Raw genomic sequence first — 23,971 nt, 5'->3', positions numbered from 1 at the left:
ATCAAATTTAAACACATACTCCTCACAGACCTCTTCATCCATCATCGTGAAATGAAAAAGCAGGGATATATTTTCCCATTTGCTGGACACCTCTAAATCTGGAGAACCAATGGGCTACTTTTATTTTTCATTGTCACTTTTCCCTTCCAGTGATTACAATGCAACTCACTTTTGACGGCTGCCACTGAATAAGCCACGATATGTCTGAGCAGGATCAGCCCAGGGATGGACTCTGATCTTGGTTGTCTGTCCGCACCTCGTGTGGTCAGCTCCATCACTGCAGGAGAGCTCCAGACAGAATATATGTCAGAGGATATGGGCACACTTTTGGTTTTTCCCGTCCCTGCTCCACTCCCAAAGTGACTCATGTCATGTGTCAGCAGGGGACAGAAACTGAACACGGGACACACTATTGAGTAGGGGAAGGAGCTACAAGAGGTCCTGGCCAGGGTGATGGCATTAGGGCACCCTAAGCCTTGGTGCTAAATGACCGAGGTGCCTGGCACGGTGACCACACGGTGGAGTTAGGAGAGCTGCCTCCGGGCTCTGCCACCGAAAAGGTTTGATTTGTAAGGACCCTGGTTTTCACTTTTACTGGTGAAGGTCTCTGTGGGATAGAGTTTGAATTTCGGACAGATCTTGGATTTTGGATAGATGCTGGATATTGCTGGCATTACCGGCTAGCAGGAAGGTTGTTAAGGAAAATAGCTGATGCAAATAGCAAATAGTAAACTGAGCTACTACTTTTTCTTTCCATCCTCTGCTGAAGGCACTGTTTTCTGGGGACAACAGACAGGATTCTTTTTAAAATGTTACAGCCAACAGTTTCCAAACTATTTGCGCATATCGTGATGAACATTTACACAGACATACATGCTTATCTGGATGTACGTTGTGGGGCGCTTTTCTTTGCAGAAATGTGTGGTTTCTATACACGCATACACGTGCAGATTGCGCCCCAGACAGATCCCCAGTACAGAGCAGATGTTTCACGCTGAATCCCCTTCTTCCCCCGCCGCAACCCACATCCAGCTGGGGAAGGGGGACGGGGCTCCCTGACATCCCTCACCCCTCCGGAACCCCTTATTTCGTGAGGGGCAGCCCTCGCGGCGGCGGAAGGGCTCTGGGGGGACCGCAGCAGCCCCGGCGCGCCCCGGCGGGCGCGGGACCGTGCGCGGAGCAGTGCGCGCAGCGGGGCGCTCAGGGTGCGCGCCGCGGGGAGCGAACAGCAGATTGCGGGCAGCCAATGGCGAGGGCAAGCCGAGGTGGCACCAAATTTCCCGCAACCAATCAGCTCGCAAGGGGGAGGGAGGGGGAAAAAAAAAAAAAAAAGGAAGGAAAAAAAAAAGAAAAAAGCAGCCAGGCATCATGAGAGAGCCTGGCCCTCGTCATCCTCCTCTTCCTCAGCATCCTTCCTTCCTCCCGCCCCCCTGCCCGCTCCGCCCCGCCTCTCCCCCCGGCTACGTCGAGAGCCGGGCCCCCGCCGCGATTCGCCGCCCTCCGCGCTGACCCCGCGCATCCCAGCCGCGGGCAGGGGGTCACCGGGAGGCCGGGGCGCGCAGAGCCCGGCCCCGCCAGCTTCCGAGCAAGCAGCCCCCCTTAAATACCTCCGCACCCGCCTCCGCGAGCCGCAGAGCTCGCCGAGCGAGGAGCCGACCAGAGCCAGCCTCTCGCCGGAGCCGGGAACCTGCGCGCCCGCGTACCGCCGCCGAGGAGCAGAGACAGGGCCGCCCCATGCCTGCGCACTTGCTGCAAGAGGAGGTAAGCGGGGCCCCGGGGTGCGGGTGCTTTGTCTTCCCCTCGCCCCTTCCTCCTTCATGTCCGCGGCTCCGACGGCGCTGCGCTGCTGCTGTGCTGGGGAAGAAGGTGCGGGCATCCACGCGTGTCTGTGCGTGCACACACACACGTATTCACACGTGCGTGCCTGTGTCCTCTCCGCGCCGCTTCGCAGCCGGTGAGGCGAAGGGGTTCAGTGGTAACTTAAAACATCACCCGAGCCTGGTGGGGAGCCCACGGATGAAGCGGAGACATCCGCCTTTGAGGTGATCTTCGAGCATAAAATACAGCGTTATTTTGAAAACACCCATCGAAACATGCTGGGTGCTTGAATAGTATGAAGGACTATTCAAGAAGATCATTTGTGCCAAGAAGTCATAAGTTTTTTGATAATACTCAGACTGGGATTTAAAAAAAATTCTTAATTCATTTTATTTTTGATAAGAAAGGGGTTTTACTCGCAGTGTTTTAAAACCAGATACTGCAGCAGGAAGCGTCTCTAGGACAGACGCAAGGTGAAAGCCGGCTGCCCAGATGAAATGAATGACTGTGTCTGCATTGCTTGAGCCCAGCAAGCATACAATAGGGAGACTGCCCATTTTTGGCATAAGAAGGTCTGAATAATAACCTGACTTCAGTAAGACATGCGGAGCTGTTGGATTTTTAAAGATTTTAATTTTTATTTTTGACCCTTCTGGCAGCCACCCTTTGCCCAAGGGGAGGAGGCAGGCGCTTGATTCTAGTGTTTGTGCTCTCACCTTCTCATCCTTCCCCCCTCTGCCAATGCCTAGAAGTGGATGTAAATCACACCCCTGCTCTTTTCATGTCACCAGCATCCAGGGTCTCCCTTGGTGCTTTTGTGCAGGTGCCATGACCTTCCAGGGAATCTGTGATGTAAAGAACTTTACTTTTCTCCTCTCCCAAAATAGATGTCAAAGGCAGTGTGTTCAAGCCATGTTTCATGGTTTTGGCATGTATTTTGGGTCATATCCTGGAAACTGGAAAGAATCCTGTCCCTGGGTCATGCTGGGCATATTCAAATATACCGGACCCGAGATTCAGTGCCCTGGGGCCCATACACTGTGCCCGGTGCAGGAGCCTTTGAGCTGCAGTTGGTTGTATAAGCTGGCTGGATGCCAGGATCACCTATGGCATGTTCAGTGCTGGGGAGGTGGGGGTGTAGGTGGGGAAACACATCTGTTCTGCAGATGAGAGCTGCAAAGTCATTCAGAAATAAGGGAAAGCTAATGAAAATTATTTAGCTGGCCTCTTCCCTCACTCAGCCCTAGACTCCAGATCAATCTCCATCCCATTTTCCTCGGTAGGAGCCACTATGGTCATAAGGGGATAAAAATCCTCTTTCTTTCCTCATTTCCCCCATTTCTACCTCCCTCCCTCCCTCTTCCCCCCATGCTCCTCTCACCAAGTCTGTAATGGTGGAGCTGTTTCACAGCTACTTTATAGCCCTTTTGTTCGAGGTTAGTTTACATGTGAGAAATGACCAGCCTGATTATATCAGTGTAATTCCAGCAGCATAGGTATGCTGGTAAAATTCCTCATGTGGCTACTACAACTCCAGAAGAGATTTTTTCCTCTCTGCTGTTTTCTTTACACTTTCCCTCCTCCTCCTCCTCCTCTGCCCCTGTGTAACTTTGACAGTGACATAAACTATCTTGGAGGAGAAAAATGCAACTCCAGCCCCACATTCTTACTCTGGAAACAGCATGTCCATATGGGGTGTGTTACCTGTCTAATTATACCACCAATCACTGCTGGGAATTTTTCCTGCATAGACAAGTCTTGGGTCTTTTTGGTAGATTGTCTTGCAGCCAAGAAAGAAAATTGTACCTTTCTGCCAAAATGCTAGATGAGAATATCTAACACTTGGGAACAGGCAGGACTTCTCCTTGCCTAATCTCTGGATTAGAAGCCATTTTTCATGGCTCTTTTGGTGTGGGGAATACCTCTAAATTCTCTAGCAGATGAGAGTATCATATCCTCAGAACATTAACTAGGAAAGCAGGCAGAGACAGCCTATAGCCAGGATGCAGAAGAGCCAGTCCCAAGCTCAGCAGCTTGCCTGCGTGCAGTGAAGGCAGCAGGATACTTTGTGTCCAGTTTTTTTCCTTTCAAACCTTTGATTCCCCAAGGAAAAATTAAAAGCGCTCCTCTGTAGAGATCATTTTACTTCCCAAATGTGGGGAATCTGTCAGCCTTGCCAGCTCCTCCCCATCGGAAGGTATGTCTGTAACCCTCTAGTTTCAACCCTTGGGAAAGGGAGGAGTTGGGGTGGCCACGTAAGCTGCCTGGCCTGATTTTAATGCCTCCCTCAAGAAACTAGGCCATGGCAGGATGGTGGTCTTTTATAAAACCTGAACACCTGAGTGGGAATCTGCTGCTAATTCAGGAGAGATTTCTATTGGGAAAGGAGTTTTCCCAGCTTGACCGTGCTCCCTCCCGCAGTGTCAGCTCTCCTGTTCCTGCTGGCTGACCTTTAGTGCCCCTTCACCCACGGAGGCAGCAGTCTGGATGTGTCCCAGGGGGCAGGGGATGGGGTGATGTGTGTGGGACACACCACTTGCAGCCCATATGCTTGCCACCCCCGGGGTTGGCCGCGTCGGGCACTTGGGGCGCTTGGGGCTGACAAAGGGCTGCGAGTACCAGCAAGCACAGGCTGTCTGGATGGAGATGGAAATCGGTGATTCAGGCTTCAGTGACCTGTCTCATTAGGGTCAGTCCTGCCTGCTCCTTTTGTCATGCATGCCTGATCGGGCAGGCTGTCACTCAGCCAGGGCAAACAAGCATGTTCTGAGGGAATGTTGTGTCACAGTTACAGAAGGGAGCCAGGAGCCAAGCGGAGCCAACTTTGCCGCTTAAAACTTCCTCTCTACATGCTGGTGGCCATAGATCAGAGGATTGTCTTCCCTTGCCTCAGTTTGCCTGTGGGTGGGAAATGAGAGAGGGATAAGAGTCTTAGCAGCAGGCGCAGGATAAGTAGCTGCAGTTCTAACTAGAAGTACCTCACCTGATTGCCTCCATCCACTGATCTTCAAGCATGTTGGTCTTGCCACATCCCATCTTGGAAGGAGAGGCAGGCAAGATAAGGAGGCACCCCAGAGTAATCCCTCTGTGGATCTTCCTGATGTTCCCCTGTGATCCCAGGTGGGATGACAAATAAGTAGGATTTCAGAATTAGCCCATTGATTTATTATAAAACTGTGTTTCAGACCTTATTTCTTTCCCACCTCTTTGTTCATTCACAAGATTTCCTTTATTGTTGTCCACTTGTGCACAAGCCTAGACAACAAACCCACCTAAAAACATCCACTAATCAAACTGAACGAAAATAAAAATCCTTGCAGTCTGCAAACGGTCTCACCAAAGCCACTGGTGGAAAAGAGACTGGCTTTCAAGTATTTTTCTTTACTTTTGGCACCCTACCTACCATTCACCTCCTCTCCAGAAAGATCATGTCCCCATCCTCTCAGGCCATGACTCCATGTGGCCAGAGCAGGCTTTTCTTTGTGCCAAGGGCTCAGCTGAAAGAATAGAGCCTTCCAGGGAAACTACAGGCTGTGAATCTTTACACTGCCAGCCTAGATGCATGTGTTTCTATTTCTTGAATTGATAACCACCAACTTCTTATTTTGTTTTCCCTTCTTTCCTTTCTTGAAAATATCCATTGCTACCTCTTCAAGGAGTTCTCCTCCACCTCCAGCACCACTGCTGGTGGCACAGTCACCTCCCGGGTGACCAGGAATGGAAATGCCGTCATGGAGAAGGACTTACTCAATCATGAGGACTTGGCAGGAGACCGGGGCATGATAGACGATATCTTTGATGAGACCTACCAGGAGAAAGAGGGCCCCAAGCCCCCGCTGCGATACGTCTGGAGGAATATCATCCTCATGAGCCTGCTGCACCTAGGGGCCCTGTTTGCGCTGACGCTGATACCTTCTGCAAAGATCCAGACACTGGCCTGGGGTAAGCACATTTCTCTTATCTGTTTCTTGGCATCTGCAACCCCCAAATCTGTTGGGTGGGGTTTGGGGTTTTTTTCCCTCCAGGCCCACAGACTTGGGGATGAGAGAGAAAGAAGCAGGGGGCTTCTAGAAGCAGCTCTTCAGCCAGATTTGTAGCAAGCTGTGGAAGGACTTGCTAGTGTCTCTTATAAGGTCATACACGAGAGGGAAAGATTTGGCAGGGATTTGGCTTGTCTGCTCAAAGAACAAACTTGATTCACAGGCTTTAGGATTGGAAATATCCTGAATGTGTAGCTTCTTCTGGGGTGAAGCACAAAAACTGTGTGATAGAGTACTGTGACAGTGCCAGAAAGTTAGTAAGAAAGATGCTAGCAAAAGCACCTTCGTGGGTTTTTGAGGAGGCAAGGTACAGAGCACTGCTTGGCATGAGACTGCTGCCCAGACATGAGAACCATTCCTGTCCTTACCAGGGAAATGTAAATCCCACAGAGCCTCAATGTGTGTATGAGGGAAAAGAGACAAAATACAGTTGTGCTGAAGATAAAAGTCAAGAATTAAGTCTGAAGCTCAGCTCTTCTATCATTCTTAAAAAAGCACAGATTAGCCGCTGTCGTCCCGGAACTAAGCCTGACGACTTTGAGAAAATAAATAAGCATCTCTCCAGGCAGCAAATTCCAGTGGAAAGCACAACCCAGCAGAAGGTAGCTAGGCAAAGCTCTGCTTTCTCAGAGATCTTACCCTGGGTAGGAACCAAACTTCTCCTCTGACTGCTTGAAAGACAGCTGGGCCCAGGGCCCACTCTGCAGGAGAGCTTTGCTTTCCAGGAGCCTTTGTGTGGACCCCTGGAGGAGTCCAGAAACCAAATGGCTCCCAGTAGGGAGGTCGAGAGATTGCATCCAGCCCCTGCCTCCCTGTGAAACAGAACATCCTGAAACAAAAAGCAGCTGCCTAGATTGAGGTCTGCGGGGGTGGCTTTTGGGTTCAGTAGTGCTCCTGCTTCCTAGTCAGCCCGGCTATGGATGGGCCCTGGGGCGATCCACCTGGTCTATCACTCTCTCAAAGTCTGTCTTCCTGCTGGCTGTGTGCAACAAGTATCACCGCTGAACCGGGAAGGAGATGGCTTCCTGGATGGCCAGGCTGACTCTTCCTCTGTAACCTTATCAGCCTCTCACAGGCAGAGGTCTGGGGGATGAACTTAAGTGCAGGCAACAGCCAGAGAATGGCTACAGCATCTGCAAAAGCAGAGGCCTTGATGTGTTCCCTTGTGCAGCCAGCGTGGCCTTTCAGGGTGATGTTGTGAAAGAAGACTTTGCTGGGCCTTTCCCTTGTGAAAACCTGACAGGCTGTACATTCCCCTGGCCTGTCAGAGCTGGGCAGAACATGCAGCCTCAGCATGATGTTGGGGGAGCATTTCAGGGCTCTTGGTCCTGTTCTGTGTGTCCCATCCCTGGGCTGGAGGCTAAGCAAAGACTGCTGGCTTCTCTCACTCACTGAGCTGACAGCCTGGGTCCTCCAATTCCAGTCAGGTAACCTCAGGATGTTGGGGCAAGGAGAAGGAAAAAAAGTGAGTTGAATTTACTGATTTCATTTCAAGCTGCTGATATGCTCCATGATTTCCAAATCCATCCAGCCCTTCTCCTTTGAGTGCCCTTGAGATACCTAAGGGGGCTTGATCATCTTTATCCAGAAAGTTAATGCTGTTTTGCATTTTGCTGAACCCCACCCTACCCCAAAATGGTCTCTGAGGCAGTGTCTTTGCAACCATGCACCTCTTTAGGATGTCTGTATAGCATCTCATGGCACCTCCCAGGAATCTGCTTTGCTTTTTATCTGATGTCAATCTTTCCTGCTCTCCTTGCTCTGTCAACTCTGATGTGAAGTGCCAGTTGCTCTCCTGCCACTGTGAGGCACTGCAAGATTCCGTGGTGGATTCTGGAGTGATGTGTTCTGGGAATGGGAGAAGGACATGATGTTTGGGGGAACTGCACTGTTCTGGACTGGCTGAAGATCTATCTGGCCTTACCAAAGCTGGAATAGCTCCACAAGCTCCCTGTCCTACACTCCTGTTCTGGGAAAGGACCACTGTTCGTGGCACCTTACAGCCAAGTTACAGTTCCCTTATAGTCCATTCTTCTCCAGCACTCACCGGAACTGGAATACTCTGATCCTCCACATGTCTGCCTTCTCAGCACAAGGCTTCTTGCTCCTTGCATTGCCCTTTTCTCAGCTCATACCTTTATTTGGCATATACAAGGCACCTGTCATATCAGTGACTTGCTGTTTTTTCCCATCACCCTCTGGTAGCAAGGAGAGGACTACAGTTCACATGGTACACACAAGGATAGTGCAGCAGAGACTTGGGTTGCCCCTGGCACTACACCATTGGCTCATGGCAGCCCAGCTCTAGCAGTGGTAGTTCTGGAGCTGATGGAATTTTTGCTTGTTTCTTTCTTTGTTTTTCAGATAATTTCTTCCTTAGGTTGTGTATATATAATATAAAATTAGCATGGTCCCAGGTGTTGTCTGTTGTGTTGCAGACAGCTGTGGGGCCTGGTAGCTCATCTACCTTCTATAATTTATCCATTGCTTGTACCCACTTCATCCAGGCCACCGTCTCCTTGATGTTCCTGTCCCTTTGAAACCAGTTATATTGGTGACTGTCCTCTTTTGTTTTCATTTCTCTATGTGCTGATTCCTCTTTGTCTCTCAAGCTCCCCAGCCCTGCCTTCATCATTGTTTGCTGTTCTGCATTGCTGTGTGCATTGTATCCCCTGATCTCTTTCTGGTACAGAGCTTCCCAGAATGAGCTCGGGTTGTTGATCAGGTGAGAGCTCACCATCACAAGAGCTCTCCGAGCCTGTCCAGCACTGGCTTTCTAGTCAGCTCCCCTTTTATTTATTGTCTTCTCCACTGCACTTCTCAAAGTCTTGCTTAGTTTTTTCAAGGATCATGGGCATATTTTACGTCATTTGCCAAATGGTACAGAGACTGAGTCTAAAAAGACAAGATGTCCTCGCTGGAAACATGATTTGTGGGTAGTCCTTTTAGCCCTTGGATGCAGCAGAGTGACAGTAATTGTGTTAGCTCCTGTTGGCCTCAACAGCAGTGTCTGTAAAGAGGAATGGTTCCTCTCGACATGGTGCTCTGTCAACACCTCAGTTCCCTGCAGTGCCAGAGGCTCTAGAAGCATGGGTAGATACTGTATTTTGTTGTTGCTGTATTATCTTTGGACCAAGGTGAACCTTGCTGGGTAATTTAGGCAATTCTGACAGTCAGAAAATCTCAGCCAATACTACCCCTAGAGATATGACCAGCAAAGTGTTTACAGTGGTTGTTTTTACTTTCCCATCAAGACTACAGCTGGCAATACCTTACCACTTAGTGTTCCCTCCAGGCTTAAGTAGCAGGTGGTGTGCTTCTCTGAGTGTGGCAGGGAAGTTAGGTTTCAGTGACAGCAGATCCTATTGCTCCTCCTAAACACTGTTCCCTTTATGCAGCCTGTAAATTTCATTGCCCCTGGTATCTTTCTCCTGAGAGTCACAGGACTTACCTGGCTAACAGGGACTGGGCAGCAAGGAGGGAACAGTCCTGCACTGAGCAAAAGCCTGAGGACACCTGTTGGATCAGGAGCACCTCTTTACATGTAAACATCCTTGGTGTTCACTGCAGGTGGCAATGCTTTCAGCACATTCCTGGTTTCTCATCATAGCTTGGGTCTGAATCTGGGCCCTAAAGAGGTAAAGCCTAATGAGTCATAGCTATGACTGAATGCGGAATGTTTTCTGTTTAATTTTTGGAGCATTGAGTGCTTATTACTGCCAATGGTCATAATTCTTTGTATTCCATTTGAATGGGTCACTGGGAATATCACCTGTGAGTTGCAAATCTTTTGAATCTTGTGTGGTTCAAAGCACAGCATGGAAGATGACTTTGAATCCTCAGCTGATGGAGTCCCTAAATCCTTCAGTTTGGGGCAGCATCACAGGGCAGGTGTGAAAATCTGTGCTACTTTGTTTCACCTTCTCTACTCTCTTTCCAATTGAATTCTTAGTGGATGATCTTGGAGGAGTTTTTCTTCTTCCCTGTGAGATGCTGATTCCCTGACTATGCAATGATCATCATTTGTGAGGGTGAACTCTCTGAATCATAAGGTTGCTGGATTCTTCTGTATTCCAGAAGGATTTCAATCATTGTGCATATCCTGTCACTGTGACATAAACTCTTAGATATGGCTGATGGATCTAATTGTCTCCAGGTAGGGTTTGGCTTTCTGTGGGGCTGGTGCCATGAATGCATAGAGACTGAGAATCAGTTGCTTTCCCACAGAAAGTGTCGGCCCCTTAGATAAACTACAGCTTCTGTATACGGGCATGAGGCCAGGCAGCACAGGATTAGAGAGTTATGGCCATTGTAGTGACCTGGGATGCGAGTCCAAGAGAAGTCAGCATGAGCTGCTGAGGTTCATGGGCTTTAGATGGAGGCTGAGTCTGTTCTTTGCTGGGGCACCCAAAAGCAGTGGGTACTTTTCCAAATTTTTTACAAAAGCTTCCAGGAAAGGATACGCAAAAACAGATACTGGATTGTCTGGGTTTGGAGTCTGTTGGTGTCCCCATCACATCTCTTTTGTGATTCCCTGTGCTTGCTGATAATGTCATTGCTGCTGGTGTCATCTTTTCCCAACAGGGATATCCATGGGCAAATTCTAAGAATTGTCTGTATAATTGTCTGTGTTGGAAAGCTTGGTGAGCTTTGTTCAGCTCCGTTGTCTCTTGCAAAGGCTGGATCCTGCTGTATTTGCATGCTTGGCTCTTCTGAAACACTGCCAAGGTGCTGGGAGACACAAGGCAGAGTTGTGCTGGTCCAAGGCTTGTGCTGCATTCAGCAGCAGGCAGGGGAACCAAGGGAGAAGATGAAGATGGGGAATCCGGTCAGATCAACAGACAGGGAAGGTCACTCTTGTGCAGTGGGATGGAAGTGAGAAGGGTTCATGCAAGTTTAAGGGGCCAGAAGATGATGTTAAATCAGCCAAGACAGGCTTTTAGAGGATAAGAGGCTGGGAATGTGGAAAAACAAAAAGGAGGTGACAGAAGGAAGACAAAGCAGGAGATGACTGGAAATAAAGCCTGTATTATTTTGAATTAAAGAACCAGGCCATGCCTGGCACAGGTCTCAGGTCTGATTCCAGACAAGTTTCTGTCAGAGTATCTGGTTTTCTGGATTCAAGATAAACTTGATTAGAGCCATTTGGCTGGACTGAATGGCTGAACATCAAGCATACTACCAGCAATTCCTGTCCATGGACTTACATGAAGGAATAAGGAACTCTTTTCATGATTGATACAATTGGCTGAAATGTGCAAATTTATACCAGGAAAGTTTGCCCTGGGGGATTGGTAAGAAGGCATTGCTTCCCCCAGAGGACTAGAGGTGGATCAGTTGACCCGTTCACAGGTGTGCACCCTTCCCTCTTTGTGTCTGAGCTTGCAAAGCAAACCAGCTGTTGAATGTTCTCTTTCTGCCAAACTTCCTGACCCTTCTTTCTAGAGGAAGAGTTAATTTGCAGAACCAATTTTCTTCTTACCCTACTTTCCTAGTGTAATGCTGCTATGAAACTCTTGGGATCTTTTCTCTATTTCAGTTTTAGGATCAGATGCTGGAGCTGAGGTTAATTTCCAGAATTCCCAGGAGGGCAAACAGGCACACAAACCAGGGCAAATATGAACTCATGATGTATTGGGAGAGGGATGTGGTTTTTCACTAGATGCCAAAGGGGCAAGGAATTCCTTTTGCCCTGCGTGAAGAGGGAACACATGAAGCAGCCTCAAAGCTCAGAGGGGCCCAGCAACATCTGCCTCTGTCATGGGCAAATTTGCAATGAATCATTAGCCTAGGGTTTCCTTACATGAAAGATGCAGGAGTTCAGCAGAGGGAGGGATCAAAAAGACCCTAGGAACAGTAGCCTCTTGGGAGATTTTAAACCAGTGCTAGAGCTGAAGGTGAAGCCCAGGCTTCAGTGGGAGGATGGGTTAGATCTTTTTTTAGCCAGCTTCTGCTGAGAAAGGGAGCAGAAGAAAAGCCTAACCCTGGGCTTGAGTTGTCCCCCTCAAGAATGCTAAGATTACCTACCATCACTGTGTGAAAATAAGCAAAAGAGATTTAGTGGGGATTGGTGAGATAGGAAATCAAGAGCCTGGCTTATTCAGGGTGGAAGGAAAGGGAGAAGCTGTTCCCTGGTGGACTGCAGGGCTTTTACCACAGTGCTTTATGAAAGCAGCCAGTTTATACAATTTTGACTACTCTGCACTATGACAGATGGCATAATGCTGAAGAACCAACCCTTGTGAGTCTTCTAAGGGGGAGCCTCCTTCCTTGTTAGAGATGAAGAACTGAATTGATTTGTCCCACATTGCCTAGGAGGCCTGTGGTAGCTTGGGCAATCTCACATTGAGTTTTATTGCCCCAGTCTGCTCTCCATGGATTCCTCTCTTGATTATACAGCTTTGGGGGAAGGCCCACCTTTGTGTTACTCTGCCTGAAGCTTTGCTCCAATTGCTCAAACACCTTCTTTTCCTTTGTAGCTCTTCTGTGTTTCGTGGTGAGTGCTCTGGGGATCACAGCTGGATCTCACCGCCTCTGGAGTCATCGCTCCTACAAAGCCACACTGCCCCTGCGCATCTTCCTGACTATTGCCAACTCCATGGCCTTCCAGGTAAGCACTTCCTCAGTGTGCCACTGGTCCTCAGAAGGAAGTGTTCCCATGAATCCCTGTCTCAGATATGGGACACAATCTGATGAAGAGGTTCCTCTCTCCTACTACCTCTTGTTAGGAAAAAGACGGCCCTTTCCATCTAACACTGCAGTGCTAGAGTCTGTCTCGTTGTCTTTACCTTGTCCCATCAGAGGTTGACTCTGAGACAAACCCAGTGTTGAGAGGACAACAGGCCGAAACCAGGGGTAAGAAATCTCTCTGAAGCAGGAATGTACCTTTCTCTTAAGGTGTGGTCTCCCTGTGCTTGCACCAGGTCCCATGAAAGAGGTGTGGAAGTGTTAAGTGTTCTCCTGGTGTTGCCTCACTCTCCTTTTGCTGTGTGGCTGATAAAGGAGAAGACATCTGCAAAGCCAAGGATGTAGAATTCTACAGGATGTATTCATAAAGACCAAGAACTTGTTGAGATTTAGGGAATGTTTCTCTTGTTCAGAAGAGTGATATTTAGGACTAATCATGTTACAAATCACTCCACTGGCTTCCAGAGAGTTGTCCCAGGTCAGTGATATTTTAAGGAGAGAAGGGTTGGGACCATTCAGAGTGGCACAAGTGACTGCAAGCACTGTTAAGCACCCTGGGAGATTGCTTCACCTCTCAAAGGGCCCTAACCTCAGGATATTGCCTAACTACTGTGAGAGTACTTCACAGTCCCCAAAACAAACAAAACTGCAAATCTGTAGAAGTCAGAGTGAAAACCCAGATTGCTATGGCACAGAAAAATAAATCCTCTCAGGCTTGCTGCTAACAACACTCCATCCTCCAACAGTACTGAAGGGTTGCTTGTCTGTGGGAAGCACTCAGGAAGGTGTCAGAATGCAGCACTTTCTGCTATAAAAAGGTGAACACAAGAGTATCAGTACTGTGCTCTTAAGTAATTCTCCAGAGGATATTACTTTTTTTTCACATGTAATCAAAACAGAGTAAGGTTTTTTAAGCCTTGAAAGACTTTTTAAAACATCATTGAATTTCTTCTTCTGTGATAGTACCAAACAGCCATCTTTGATGAGGAAGGGGAGGACCAGCCAGTGGTCCAGCACTCAGCGAGGCAACAGGATGGGTTGCTGTGTATTAGCTAGTCCTGTACAAAGACCATCTTTCACAGGGTTATAGGGCAGAGGGGGAAAGAATTTGCTGAGCTATTGCTGTAGGGGATAGGAATAGACAAAGATGAGAGACAGACAGATATTTCAGCTTCAATAGGAACTAATCCAAAGTTTTACTGAAAATTCGATACTATTCTCCATGGATTTTTTTTTTTAGTACTTACTTTCAGTGAGATCAAGAGAAGATTTGTGTTGAATTTATCTTATTCCTATTAGTGGCAGCAGAGGAGATCAGGAACTTTTAAGATCACGAAAGTTTATGGACTGTCTTATCTTAGGTCCTCCAGAAAATGCCTGTTGGTTGCTCAGAGACCTGTGACTTGTAATTTCAGAGAATTTGTGAATTCTGCCTCTAACAGGCTTTTCCACCTGCAAGACCTGTCAGCTGCAGCACAACAGAAGGTCTCATGGCTACAGCCTGTAGCTGGAAACTGCCGAGGAAGAAGACATTCTCCTTGGCTTTGCTTGCTCTTCTCAGAAAGTCATGATTTTCAGTCAGGGTTGCAGTTAGAGGTGGGCCCAAAATAAGACCTGTAAAAAAGATAATGAGCTAAAGTCTGGGTCAAGATACAGATTTTTCAGGTTTGAGACTCCTGATTTTGTCTGTAGACAGGATGTGGTGGATGAAGTCATACCATGATCCAGCTGCATTACACGGTCTCTTTCCAAATTTGTGCCTCCTGCCTCCAGCAAGACAGGGAAAACCTTCCCATATGTGCAAGCCGAAGTTGTCTGTCAACTTTCAGACTGGGCTTTCTCATGTTACATGGTGCTGTGTAGGGTCTGGGATGTGAAAGAGACTTTGGGTCACTGGTGAAACTTTTCCAGCATAGGTACTGGTTGAGTTTCTCTGCTTACTTAGATAGGGAGGGCAGCTGGGCCACCCTCTTCTGGGGGAATACTGAGTGATCAAGCTCTGGCCACAGTCAGCAAGGGTTGCTGATACTTGGAGATGTTTGGTTGGAAGGAAGGCAGCAGTTTCCACTATTAGGAAACAAACAACACTTTAACCCTGGTCCCTGTCTCTCATTGCCTTCTTGAATGGCCTGCAGGTAAATCATTTTATCTCAGGTAAAGGAGGAGTGGTTACAATACTTGAAAAGGACTTGAGGAGTTGTGCCTCTGTTACAAGCTCCCTGTGTGGACAAGTCCCTTAGTCTTTCAAGGCAGGAAATAGGGATGGTTATGCCATTTCCCTATCTTCAAAGTGTTTTCAGGAAAAGTCCTGGGTATGCAGGAGATTAAGGAGCCTCTTGTGTAATACAGGTAATAGAGCCATGGTTAGATCTCTATTTCATGTTTTCTAGGATGGTGTAATACATGGCTTTAAGCTCATGGAAATTTGGATACAAAGAAATGATCACAGGCTTATGAAAATCTATTCTTAAAACCAGCCAAAGCAATCATTTCATAATACAAATGATAAAAGCGTTGACATTTTCCAAACAGTATTGATTTTGCTGCTTAAATGGAACAGTAATGGGGATGAAGAGAGGTATTTTTGAGAAATGTCATTGAAATGGTGTGTTTGTTCTCCTTCTAAAAAGGGACCTTAATTTTAAGACTGTTTGATTTCCAATGGAAAAAAAAAATTAAAAAAGCCTTGCTCCCACCGAAGTTAAACATCTGATTAGGCAATCCCAGGACAAGCAAGGCAGAGTGACCTATGGGAAATGTCAGGTAGAGGGAAGGGGCAGGTCAGCCCCGGCTGGCACTGTGCAGGGATGGGGATGGGGACAGGGATGGGACAGGAGCCGAGCATAGGAGAGGAGGCACCAGCCAGCCAATGAGAGTGGCTGCTGCAGGGGCGGGGCACAGGCTGACCAATCAGAGCCTGCAGCGCCATGGGTGTGGCACAGCACGCCCTCCCCCCCCAGCCCAGAGTTGGCCAATCAAAGAGCAGCAAGGAGGCACCCCTGGAGCTGCTTCCCAAAAAATTGGGGAGGTGCAGCCAAAAGTCAACCTCTGTTTTAAGTCCAGAAACCCCAAACCCTAATGAGACATAATGCCACTGATACAAGTTCAGGTCAATAGGATTTAAGTATTTAAGCATTTCAGGCCATTTTGTAATTTGAAGGGAACGTCTCCAGCCCTGACCCTAAGTTTTCACTCCTGCTGACTTGCAGAATGACATCTACGAGTGGGTCCGGGACCACCGTGTCCATCACAAGTTCTCCGAAACAGATGCAGACCCACACAACGCCATGCGGGGCTTCTTCTTCTCCCACATCGGCTGGCTGCTCGTGCGCAAGCACCCCGATGTCATCGAGAAGGGACAGAAGCTGGACCTGAGTGACATCAAGGCTGACAAAGTGGTGATGTTCCAGCGCAGGTGAGTAGTGGGGAGCCATGGGGAATGGAGCAGAGACAAATGGGCTGGGAACTCAAATGGCTTCGATGGAATATGAGAGGATTGAGGGCATCATGGGAGAAATGCGACCTTCCAGCATGCCCAAGGCTTTGCTGTGAGATGAACTGTGAGAAATGAGCTGTTCCTCTCCTATGGAAATGGGAAATGTTTAGAATCCAGTGCTACCTCTAGCCCTCCCACACCCTTCTCTCGCCTGCCTACTCTGCAGCATCTTGCCAGCAGCAGGCTGAGCTTCCCACCACAAAGCCCCTCCACACCTGCTCACCCCACAGCCCAGCTGCTGCTTTGGCTGGCCCAGAGCCCACACACAGGTGCCTCTGAGACATCCTTGGAAATTGTACACCTACCAGGCCATGTGTGTACCCCTCTTCCCTCAGTCTTCTGGAAACAGGATGGTGAGAGAAGGGTTGAAAATGGAGATGTGAGAGGGGCAGTAACTAGGAAGAACAGTCTTGATTCACTGGTGCCTCTTGGGTAGGGTATCTCTCACCCATCTGGAGCTATAGTAGGACCCTGAGCAGGTGAGCCTATTGCACGGGCTGCAGGGATGTGGGACTTAACCCATACAGTAACCAGCCTAAGTCAGGAAGTTCCTAGTACAGTCCAGACTGACTTTTCTTGTGGGTCATCAGAGTGGTTCACCTTCCTCTATTCCCATTCTTCTAATGTGAGAGAGCCCACATGGTCATCTGTGCCACTTGCTTGCACTTGTTGACGGGGTGTATTTGTAGGCAGAGCCAAGTCTGCAAGGAGGAGTTGCAGCACCGGGCCAAAGCCAGAGAAAGGACCATCTGTGGGACTCTGGAAGCATGGGGTTGCCTTTATGGGGACCAGTGTAGCTGAGAAGCAAAGGACAGATAAAGCCAAAAGCAGCGGCTTTTCTGGGTGTCTGAGTGTCTGGACTCTCACTCACCCCCACGGTGATAGGAGTATTGCTTTGTGCAGATGTGAGGAGAGCAGGATTTAGTCTGAGTCTCTTGCCTGATGATAGGACTTGGGAATCTCCAGGCATAGCTTCTGCACATCCAGAGCAAAAGATACAAGGCTCAGGAGTGAGGCATTTCTGCACTTGATTTTCCCTGTGTAGCTGAGCATGAGTCCTTCAGATGGAGGACTGAATCAGTCCTTCCTGTCCTGCCTCTGCCACTGAACACCTTCCTCCCGGTCCCTTCCTTTCCAGATACTACAAGCCTTCAGTGGTGTTGCTGTGCTTCACACTGCCAGCTGTAGTGCCCTGGTACTTCTGGGATGAATCCATCATCATCAGCTTCTTCATTCCGGCCATCCTGCGCTACACCATAGGGCTCAATGCCACTTGGCTAGTGAACAGCGCTGCTCACATGTTTGGCAACCGGCCGTATGACCAGAACATCAACCCACGGGAGAACCCCTTGGTCAGCCTGGGGGCCCTAGGTATGTTCAACATATGTGTCTTTGCTGCAGGGGGGCTGTAGAACAGGGACTGCCTCTTGGGGCTGCAACTGCTTCTAGGAATTTCTATCAATCAGGTGTCCCTATTTCCCCTGCACCTTTCAGCCTTTGCATCTGAGGGTGTTTCCTGTGTTGGCCAGTGAGTACATAAGGGCAGTGGGGTTATCAGCTCCCATCAGACTCTTTCCAGGCTGGAAAGGACTCTGCTACACTTAGCACCTTCTTATCTCAATGGCAATATTTTATTTACCCTGTTCAGAGGTCTCTCTGCCACGTTCACTAGACTGAAAAACGTGTGCTGCTGTCACTGGATATCTCTCTGAGATTTGTCAACTTGAAAACCAGCAGATTCACATTTTGACATGTTCTCAGGACAGTTGGTGATTTTGGGGGTACTTGAGGGTAAGACAAGATAGATGCTTTCAAGTTTTTTACTGAAATTTTGGAGATCTAGTTAAGTACATCCCAGGATCAGCATATGCTCTCATCTGTTTTCCCCTGCCTAAATCCTCATCTGTTTTGCACCACTGTACCTCAGTGGGGCTCCACTGATTTCCACCATCAAAGGATCTGCTTGTGGAATGTTAGTAGAGAGGGATTTGAACTACAGAGGTTCAGGGGTAGGAGCAGGAGTCGAGGCAGTGTCTTTGAAGGGGTGAGAACTGAAGCCAATGTTGGCAGTGTCCAGAACAGATAGTGGCTGACTGGTGTAGATTGCTTAGTAAAAGTGTCTGCTTAGTGTGTGCTTTTTTCCCCATCTGGAAATGTCCTTTGGATTTGACATTAGTACAACAATAGTATTGATTAGCCTGGTTTGTTGGAGGCTTGCTGCTGGTCTAGCTGGTAGCTGAATTAATACTAGAAGATTTTTTGTGGTGGGAGAGGAAAACTATTAGGAATCCTCTGGTTTTTTTGGTGCAGCTGGGGAACCAGGGCCTTTCACTGTTCCTTGACATATGCTTATTTTCCTCTAAAGCACCAGAAATCCTCTGTGATTGTCATTGTCTCAGCCCTGGCATGCTGGGTCATGCCCAAATGAGATGGGGTACATTGCAGAAGGATGAAATTGGGCTGAGAGGAGAGAGGAACCTGGACTCAATCCAGAGCCCATTACAAGAATATGGTGCTTTGGGTCAAGATAAAGGGTCTATCTCCTAGAGCTCTGCAACATCCTCTCCCTGGTCATGTTTTTCAGGAGAAGGCTTCCACAACTACCACCACACCTTCCCCTATGACTACTCCACCAGTGAGTTTGGCTGGCGCTTCAACTTAACCACAGCCTTCATTGACCTCATGTGCCTCCTGGGGCTGGCCAGTGATCGCAAGAAGGTCTCCAAGGAGGTCATCCTGGCTCGGAAAATGCGGACTGGAGATGGAAGTCACAAGAGTGGCTGAGTTCCTGCTCAATTTCACACACACATCCACACCTCTCCTTCCTCCTTTTTTCTCCCTTTCTCCCTTCTCACCCCCTCCAGACACGCTGGACAAAAGTTTAATGTTCTGTTAACTAACTACTGAATAATGCTACCAGTTTGCTTAAGATAATGATAATGAGTTTTAACGCCCCCGTCCCACGCTGCATTTTGCGTGATGTATTTAAGATCTAGGAGTCTGCTGTTATAACACAAGGCCACTCTTTCCCTCCTCTCCCTTCCCTTTTTGTTTTCCTCTCCAGCCTCTCTAACCTGTCTCCTGCTTTACATTTTCCCAGTCTCTACCTGGAAGAGAAGCTGGTAGGAAGTGGCCTGGGGAGGCCCATTGCAGTTGGCTATGTACTATGTAGTTAAGGGAAGCCTGAACCAGCCAGATGGAGAGTTGAGCCAAAGTCAGTGATCCTCTCCCCACTACCTTCCCCCCAAAGTTTCTGCCACTGTCCCTTCTCTTTTCTCAAGGGCTGCTGACGGACATGACATGGCTAAACTGCTCTGCCTGGGAAAAGCAGCCCCATCCCTTGCTCTTGCCATCAGAAAGAAGAGTTGTTTCTTTCCAAGATGTCTCTTGGGAAGTGTTCTCCACTGCTCCTCACCATGCAGCCACTCTGGCTGGGGAGAGGAGTGCCCAGACTCTCTCAGAACCCCAGGTCTACCACTGGCCAGGGGATGCAGTAACAGCAGTGGGCACTGGGAGAGGGAGTGCTGGTGGCCTTAATTTGCACTCCCTCTGGTGTCACAGCCTCCCTCCTTGCACTGCCCTCTGTGCCATGAGGGACTGAAGGCGGAGCATGACTCTGAGCTCCACAGCTGTTTTAGAGAGCCACAGTGAGGAGGAGGACAGATGGAAGGGTGTGCCACTGGCTGCCAAGGGGCAGGACCAGCCCATAGTGAGTTTTGTTCACCTCCACCACTGAGATTTTTGCTGGCAAATAGGACTTTGCCAAAATGGAGAGGAGGAGAAGGATGTAAACCAAAGCTCCACCTCTGAGCTAAGCTGCTTTATGTGCTGGAAAAACAGGGTCCCTTCTGGGTGGCAGGCAGATCCACATCTTTGCTGAGCACAGAGACAGGACAAGGGAGCACCTGGAGGTGTAGGGAGGAGTGAAGGTGTCTGCAGGACCAGGTATTTTCATCCTCGGGGGCTCCACTCAACAAGTGCCTGAGAAACATCAATGTGGGGCCAGGTGGTACAGGGGGCTCGAGGAAGTTGAGACCTCGAGGTGAGACACTGCCACCAGCGTGAGCTACCTCTGTGCTTTCTTGCCCAGGGTCTGCTGTGTTGGTTTGCCATTCCCTGCTGCCCAGAGAAAGTGGGAAGGAGAGGCAAAACCAGCTCCTTGTTAGTCCCTTAGCTTGCCTCCCAGCCCCCTCGGCGAGCCATCTCACCACTTTGCTCCTTTGCCAGTGAGACAGGCAGCGAGGGCGGCTGAGCCTGCAGAAAGGTCAGTTACATCACTGAGCCGATGTGGGCATGCAGCTGGAGGGCGCTGGGGAAAGAGTCCGTGTGGGTGTTGTTTCCTGCAAGTTGCAGAGACCATTTTGAATTCAGGCAGTCGGTTACATTCTGGATGTTACGGCATCATGCCCCTCACTGAGCTGAACGTGCTTTTTCCCCCTTAATTCTCCTAGTTATTATTCATTTTATTACTATTATTGTTATTAGTTGTAGCAATAGTACTGTTTTTGTTGCTTCAATGCATCAATCGGAGCTGGAGGAAAGCACAAGAGGTAGCTGGAACAAAGTGATATTGGAGTGGGGTTTGCAGCGTCTCCTTTATTCAGGCAGGCCAGGGAAGGCAGAGACAGTGCAGATGCCAACTTCCTCACCTCAGCTCTGCCACGTCGCAGCCAGGGAAGCTTCACGGGAGCGAGTGTCGGCAGCTTTGCTTCCTCCTGCTGCAGTGAAACTCGCCAGGAGCCAGGATAGCTCTGTGATGTTCTCCTTAACAAGAACAAGCTTGTTACTCGGAAAATGAGTCTGTCTCCTCACCTTCCCCTCCCTGCCACCACCATGACCTTGTTTTTGCTCAGCAATGGGACCCTTTGAGTTTTTGAGCCATTAGGAGTGATGTGGTCTCCAGCCAAAAGGAACAAGGACAAATGGAGAAGAGAGTCCTTGAGCTCCTGGTTTCAGGAGACAGTGTCCTTACTGCTCTGAGGCTGTTGACTGCCTGGGTGCTGGCTGGAGCAAAGGGAGTTGTGGCTAGAGCTGTATCCTACCATTTGAAAAAAAACCAAAAAGACCTGCAAAAAAAGAGAAACACTGTTAGCTCTGTAATTGTGGGCTGACTTTGCTCTAGTGTAAACCCCTCTGAACTCATGGAAGTCCCCAGAGAGGATGAATTTGCTCCAGCCAGTAATTTGAAAGGGGTGAGGGGAGGGGAGAAGGGAAGAATGATTTCCTTGCTCCTGGTGCCCTAAAGGTGTACTGTGACATACTCTACAGTAGAGATGCATGCTATGAAATGCAGCAGTATTTCACATCCTCTCAGCAGAGAAGCTGGGCTTGACATCAAGGGTTCCTTTCAAATTTCAAGTGCTGATTCAGGTCCAGAATCTGGAATGAGAGTGGAAGTTGAGGAGCAGTAACCAAACAGTCCTGGTGTTTGCCCAGTCACTTTAAAGGTAGATTGGCAAATATCTCTGGGTGCCTTAAATCTTTCTTTAATATACATAGAAGTATTGACAGCTATTTGCCGTTTTTTTTTTTTTTCTGAGTCATGAACATTCAAGGGGTTTCTTAATTATTTAATTGCCTACATTGAACTGTGGGTGCAGGTGATTTTGAATGTATTTGAGTTAGAATTTTTGTTAGATTAAGAAACAGATAGAACACTTTAAGTAGAACTTTGTTTGAGATATATATATATATATATATATACCTATAAATATATATATATTTTTGGTGGCATGTTTGTGTCCTGGACGCATCGTCTGTATGTTTAGCTTAAATGAGTCTGTGAAAGGTGGAAGCAGAAAAAGCAGCAGTGGGACCTCATGGCTGAAGCAGCTGGGACCCGTTCCCAGCTCACCAACTCACTCGCTGCGTGATTTGGGACAAAGTCATTTAAAAACACTCTGTGCCTCAGTTTCCCTATCTGTAACAGGACGTTATACCCTGCCTCCCAGAGGTGTGGGTGAGGCTCGCTGCCGACCAGCCGAGCACAGGAAGGAACAGTACGAACCACACACACCGCTGCTGGCAGAAGCATGGACTAGTTTGTTTTCCAAAACCGTTCCCAGCCCTGCTGGTATTGTGAAGAGCAGAAGTCTTAAGTGTTGAGTGTTCAGGGAAGGATTGGAAAGTTGAATCTGCACATTGTCTAAGCTCTGTCACTGTTGAAATGTGAGTAGGATACAATTTTTCACAGCTTAGGGATTTCTGCATAGTAGTATCTCTGTTTTGTGTACTGGAAAAAAAAACAAACCTTTTTGAAATAATTTCTACTAATATGGAAACAGACGTCTGGTTGTGCTGATCTGAAATTTTATTTGTTCATAATAAAAATGATAAATGTTACTTTAAAACTTGTTGGACTGATGACATGGTGGGCAGGGCTTGGTAAAGCACGAGATATTCCATCAGGACGGGAATGCTGTGCCTTACTGCTTCCAAACCCTTCTCTCTTCCAAGAGAACCAGGGGAAAAACGCCTCTGGCTCTTTAAGCATCATGAATGAGTGGATTATAATGGCTTTCATACTCCAGCGCAGGCCAGGCAGGCACACCCCGCCGAGGCTGCCCCTGTGCCTGGGGTTACTGCAGGTTAATTCCAGCCGGGGCCCCTTGCCAGGGCCTTGTGGCTGGCGGATACACATGCGGCACAACACGTAATACCGGCAGCCACCGCCCGTCAGGCGGGTTCCTCAGCCTCAGCAGGGGAATTTTCCTCATGCAGCAGTGAGTGTCCCTGCTTGTCCCCACCCCTTCTGCAGCTGGAGGGAAGTGAAAAGAAAAGGGGGAAATCTCCATACCAAGTATCCCTTTAATTGACAGTAGCTTCCCTGCACCCCCACCCAAACGCCTTGTGGTCATACTGGCGAGTAAGGCCATCTCCACATGGCACCAGCTTGCTCCGTGCACAGGCAGGCAGAGGGCATGGTCTTGTTTGTGGCATCTTTGCCACCTGCAGCACACTGGGACCCCTGGTCCAGCCCATGCTTCCTGGCACTGCCAGACCCTTGCAGATGGGCATGCCGAATCCCTTGGAAAAACAGGCCCACGCTTTGGTTTCCAGCTGCAGCTACTGCTGCTGGAAAGCCCTTTGAGTGGGAAGGCCAGAGCCAGCACACTGCAAATTGGAGCAGGGGGGTGAAAAGAGAGTTACTGAGACAGACGGTTGAGGCTCTTCCAGCAGCTGTGTTCTTCCACCTGGAGGTATGTGACCAGCCCAACCAATCTGACATATGGCTGCCTTGAGCTGTAGAAAAAAGCAAAGCAAATGCTCCTGCTCATCAGCTGGTCACAGCACCATGTCCCTGGAAATGACAGAGAGGTGCTTCTGGTAATCTGGTGCACTTTTGATCCCAGCTGTGACAGCACAGCCCCTCCTAAAACAAGTGAAACAGAGAAGGCAAGTCTTCAAAACTGATATTCAGCCAAGCCTAAAAATAAAGTTAATGACCCCTCTGTCTGGATTTCATGAGTGCAACTCCAATCGCAACCTCTCCCTCTTCGTCAAAGACTGTTATTAAATCCCCTGCCCAAAATATGTTTTCCTACAGTATCAAGCCCTTCAGCAGTGCCAGCTCAGCATTTTAGGTCATTGCCTGGAAGTATTTCATGCATGATCATTCCTGGTTTCCTAGTTAATCTGCACATTTGGGTTGCAATTCCAGTGCACCCCAACTTTGCTCCTCTGAAAATCTCTCACCCAGCAGAGAAGGAGAGGGAAAGGAAGAGTTAATGTACAAGCCAGCTCTGCTGGGTTGGGAGAGAGCAGGCAAACAAGTGCCTGCTTGTTCAGACCCAAGGGAGGGAGAGCAGGGAGGGCTGCAGGCTATCAGAGGAGAGTTTGCTGCATCTTTCTGCTCCGAACACAATATCAGAAGATGCCAACGTGCTCCTTAGGAGAAACCAGGTTCCAGCTGCAATCCACTCACTCCCCA

General features: G+C 48.6%; 1 protein-coding gene across 1 annotated transcript; it reads left to right on the top strand.

Moving 5' to 3' along the window:
• The first annotated feature begins 1,366 nt into the window (after window positions 1-1,366).
• Window positions 1,367-22,391, top strand: SCD (stearoyl-CoA desaturase). The gene is made up of 6 exons (XM_038141004.1): window positions 1,367-1,761; window positions 5,475-5,760; window positions 12,338-12,468; window positions 15,755-15,960; window positions 17,180-17,412; window positions 18,626-22,391. The coding sequence occupies exons 1-6, from the start codon at window positions 1,735-1,737 to the stop codon at window positions 18,823-18,825; spliced, it is 1,083 nt and encodes a 360-aa protein (XP_037996932.1). The 5' UTR covers window positions 1,367-1,734; the 3' UTR covers window positions 18,826-22,391.
• Window positions 22,392-23,971: the final 1,580 nt, after the last annotated feature.

This window comes from Motacilla alba, chromosome 6 (assembly GCF_015832195.1).
Source record: "Motacilla alba alba isolate MOTALB_02 chromosome 6, Motacilla_alba_V1.0_pri, whole genome shotgun sequence".
NCBI classification, from domain to species: Eukaryota; Metazoa; Chordata; class Aves; order Passeriformes; family Motacillidae; genus Motacilla; species Motacilla alba.
This window is presented reverse-complemented; position numbering and strand designations above follow the sequence as displayed.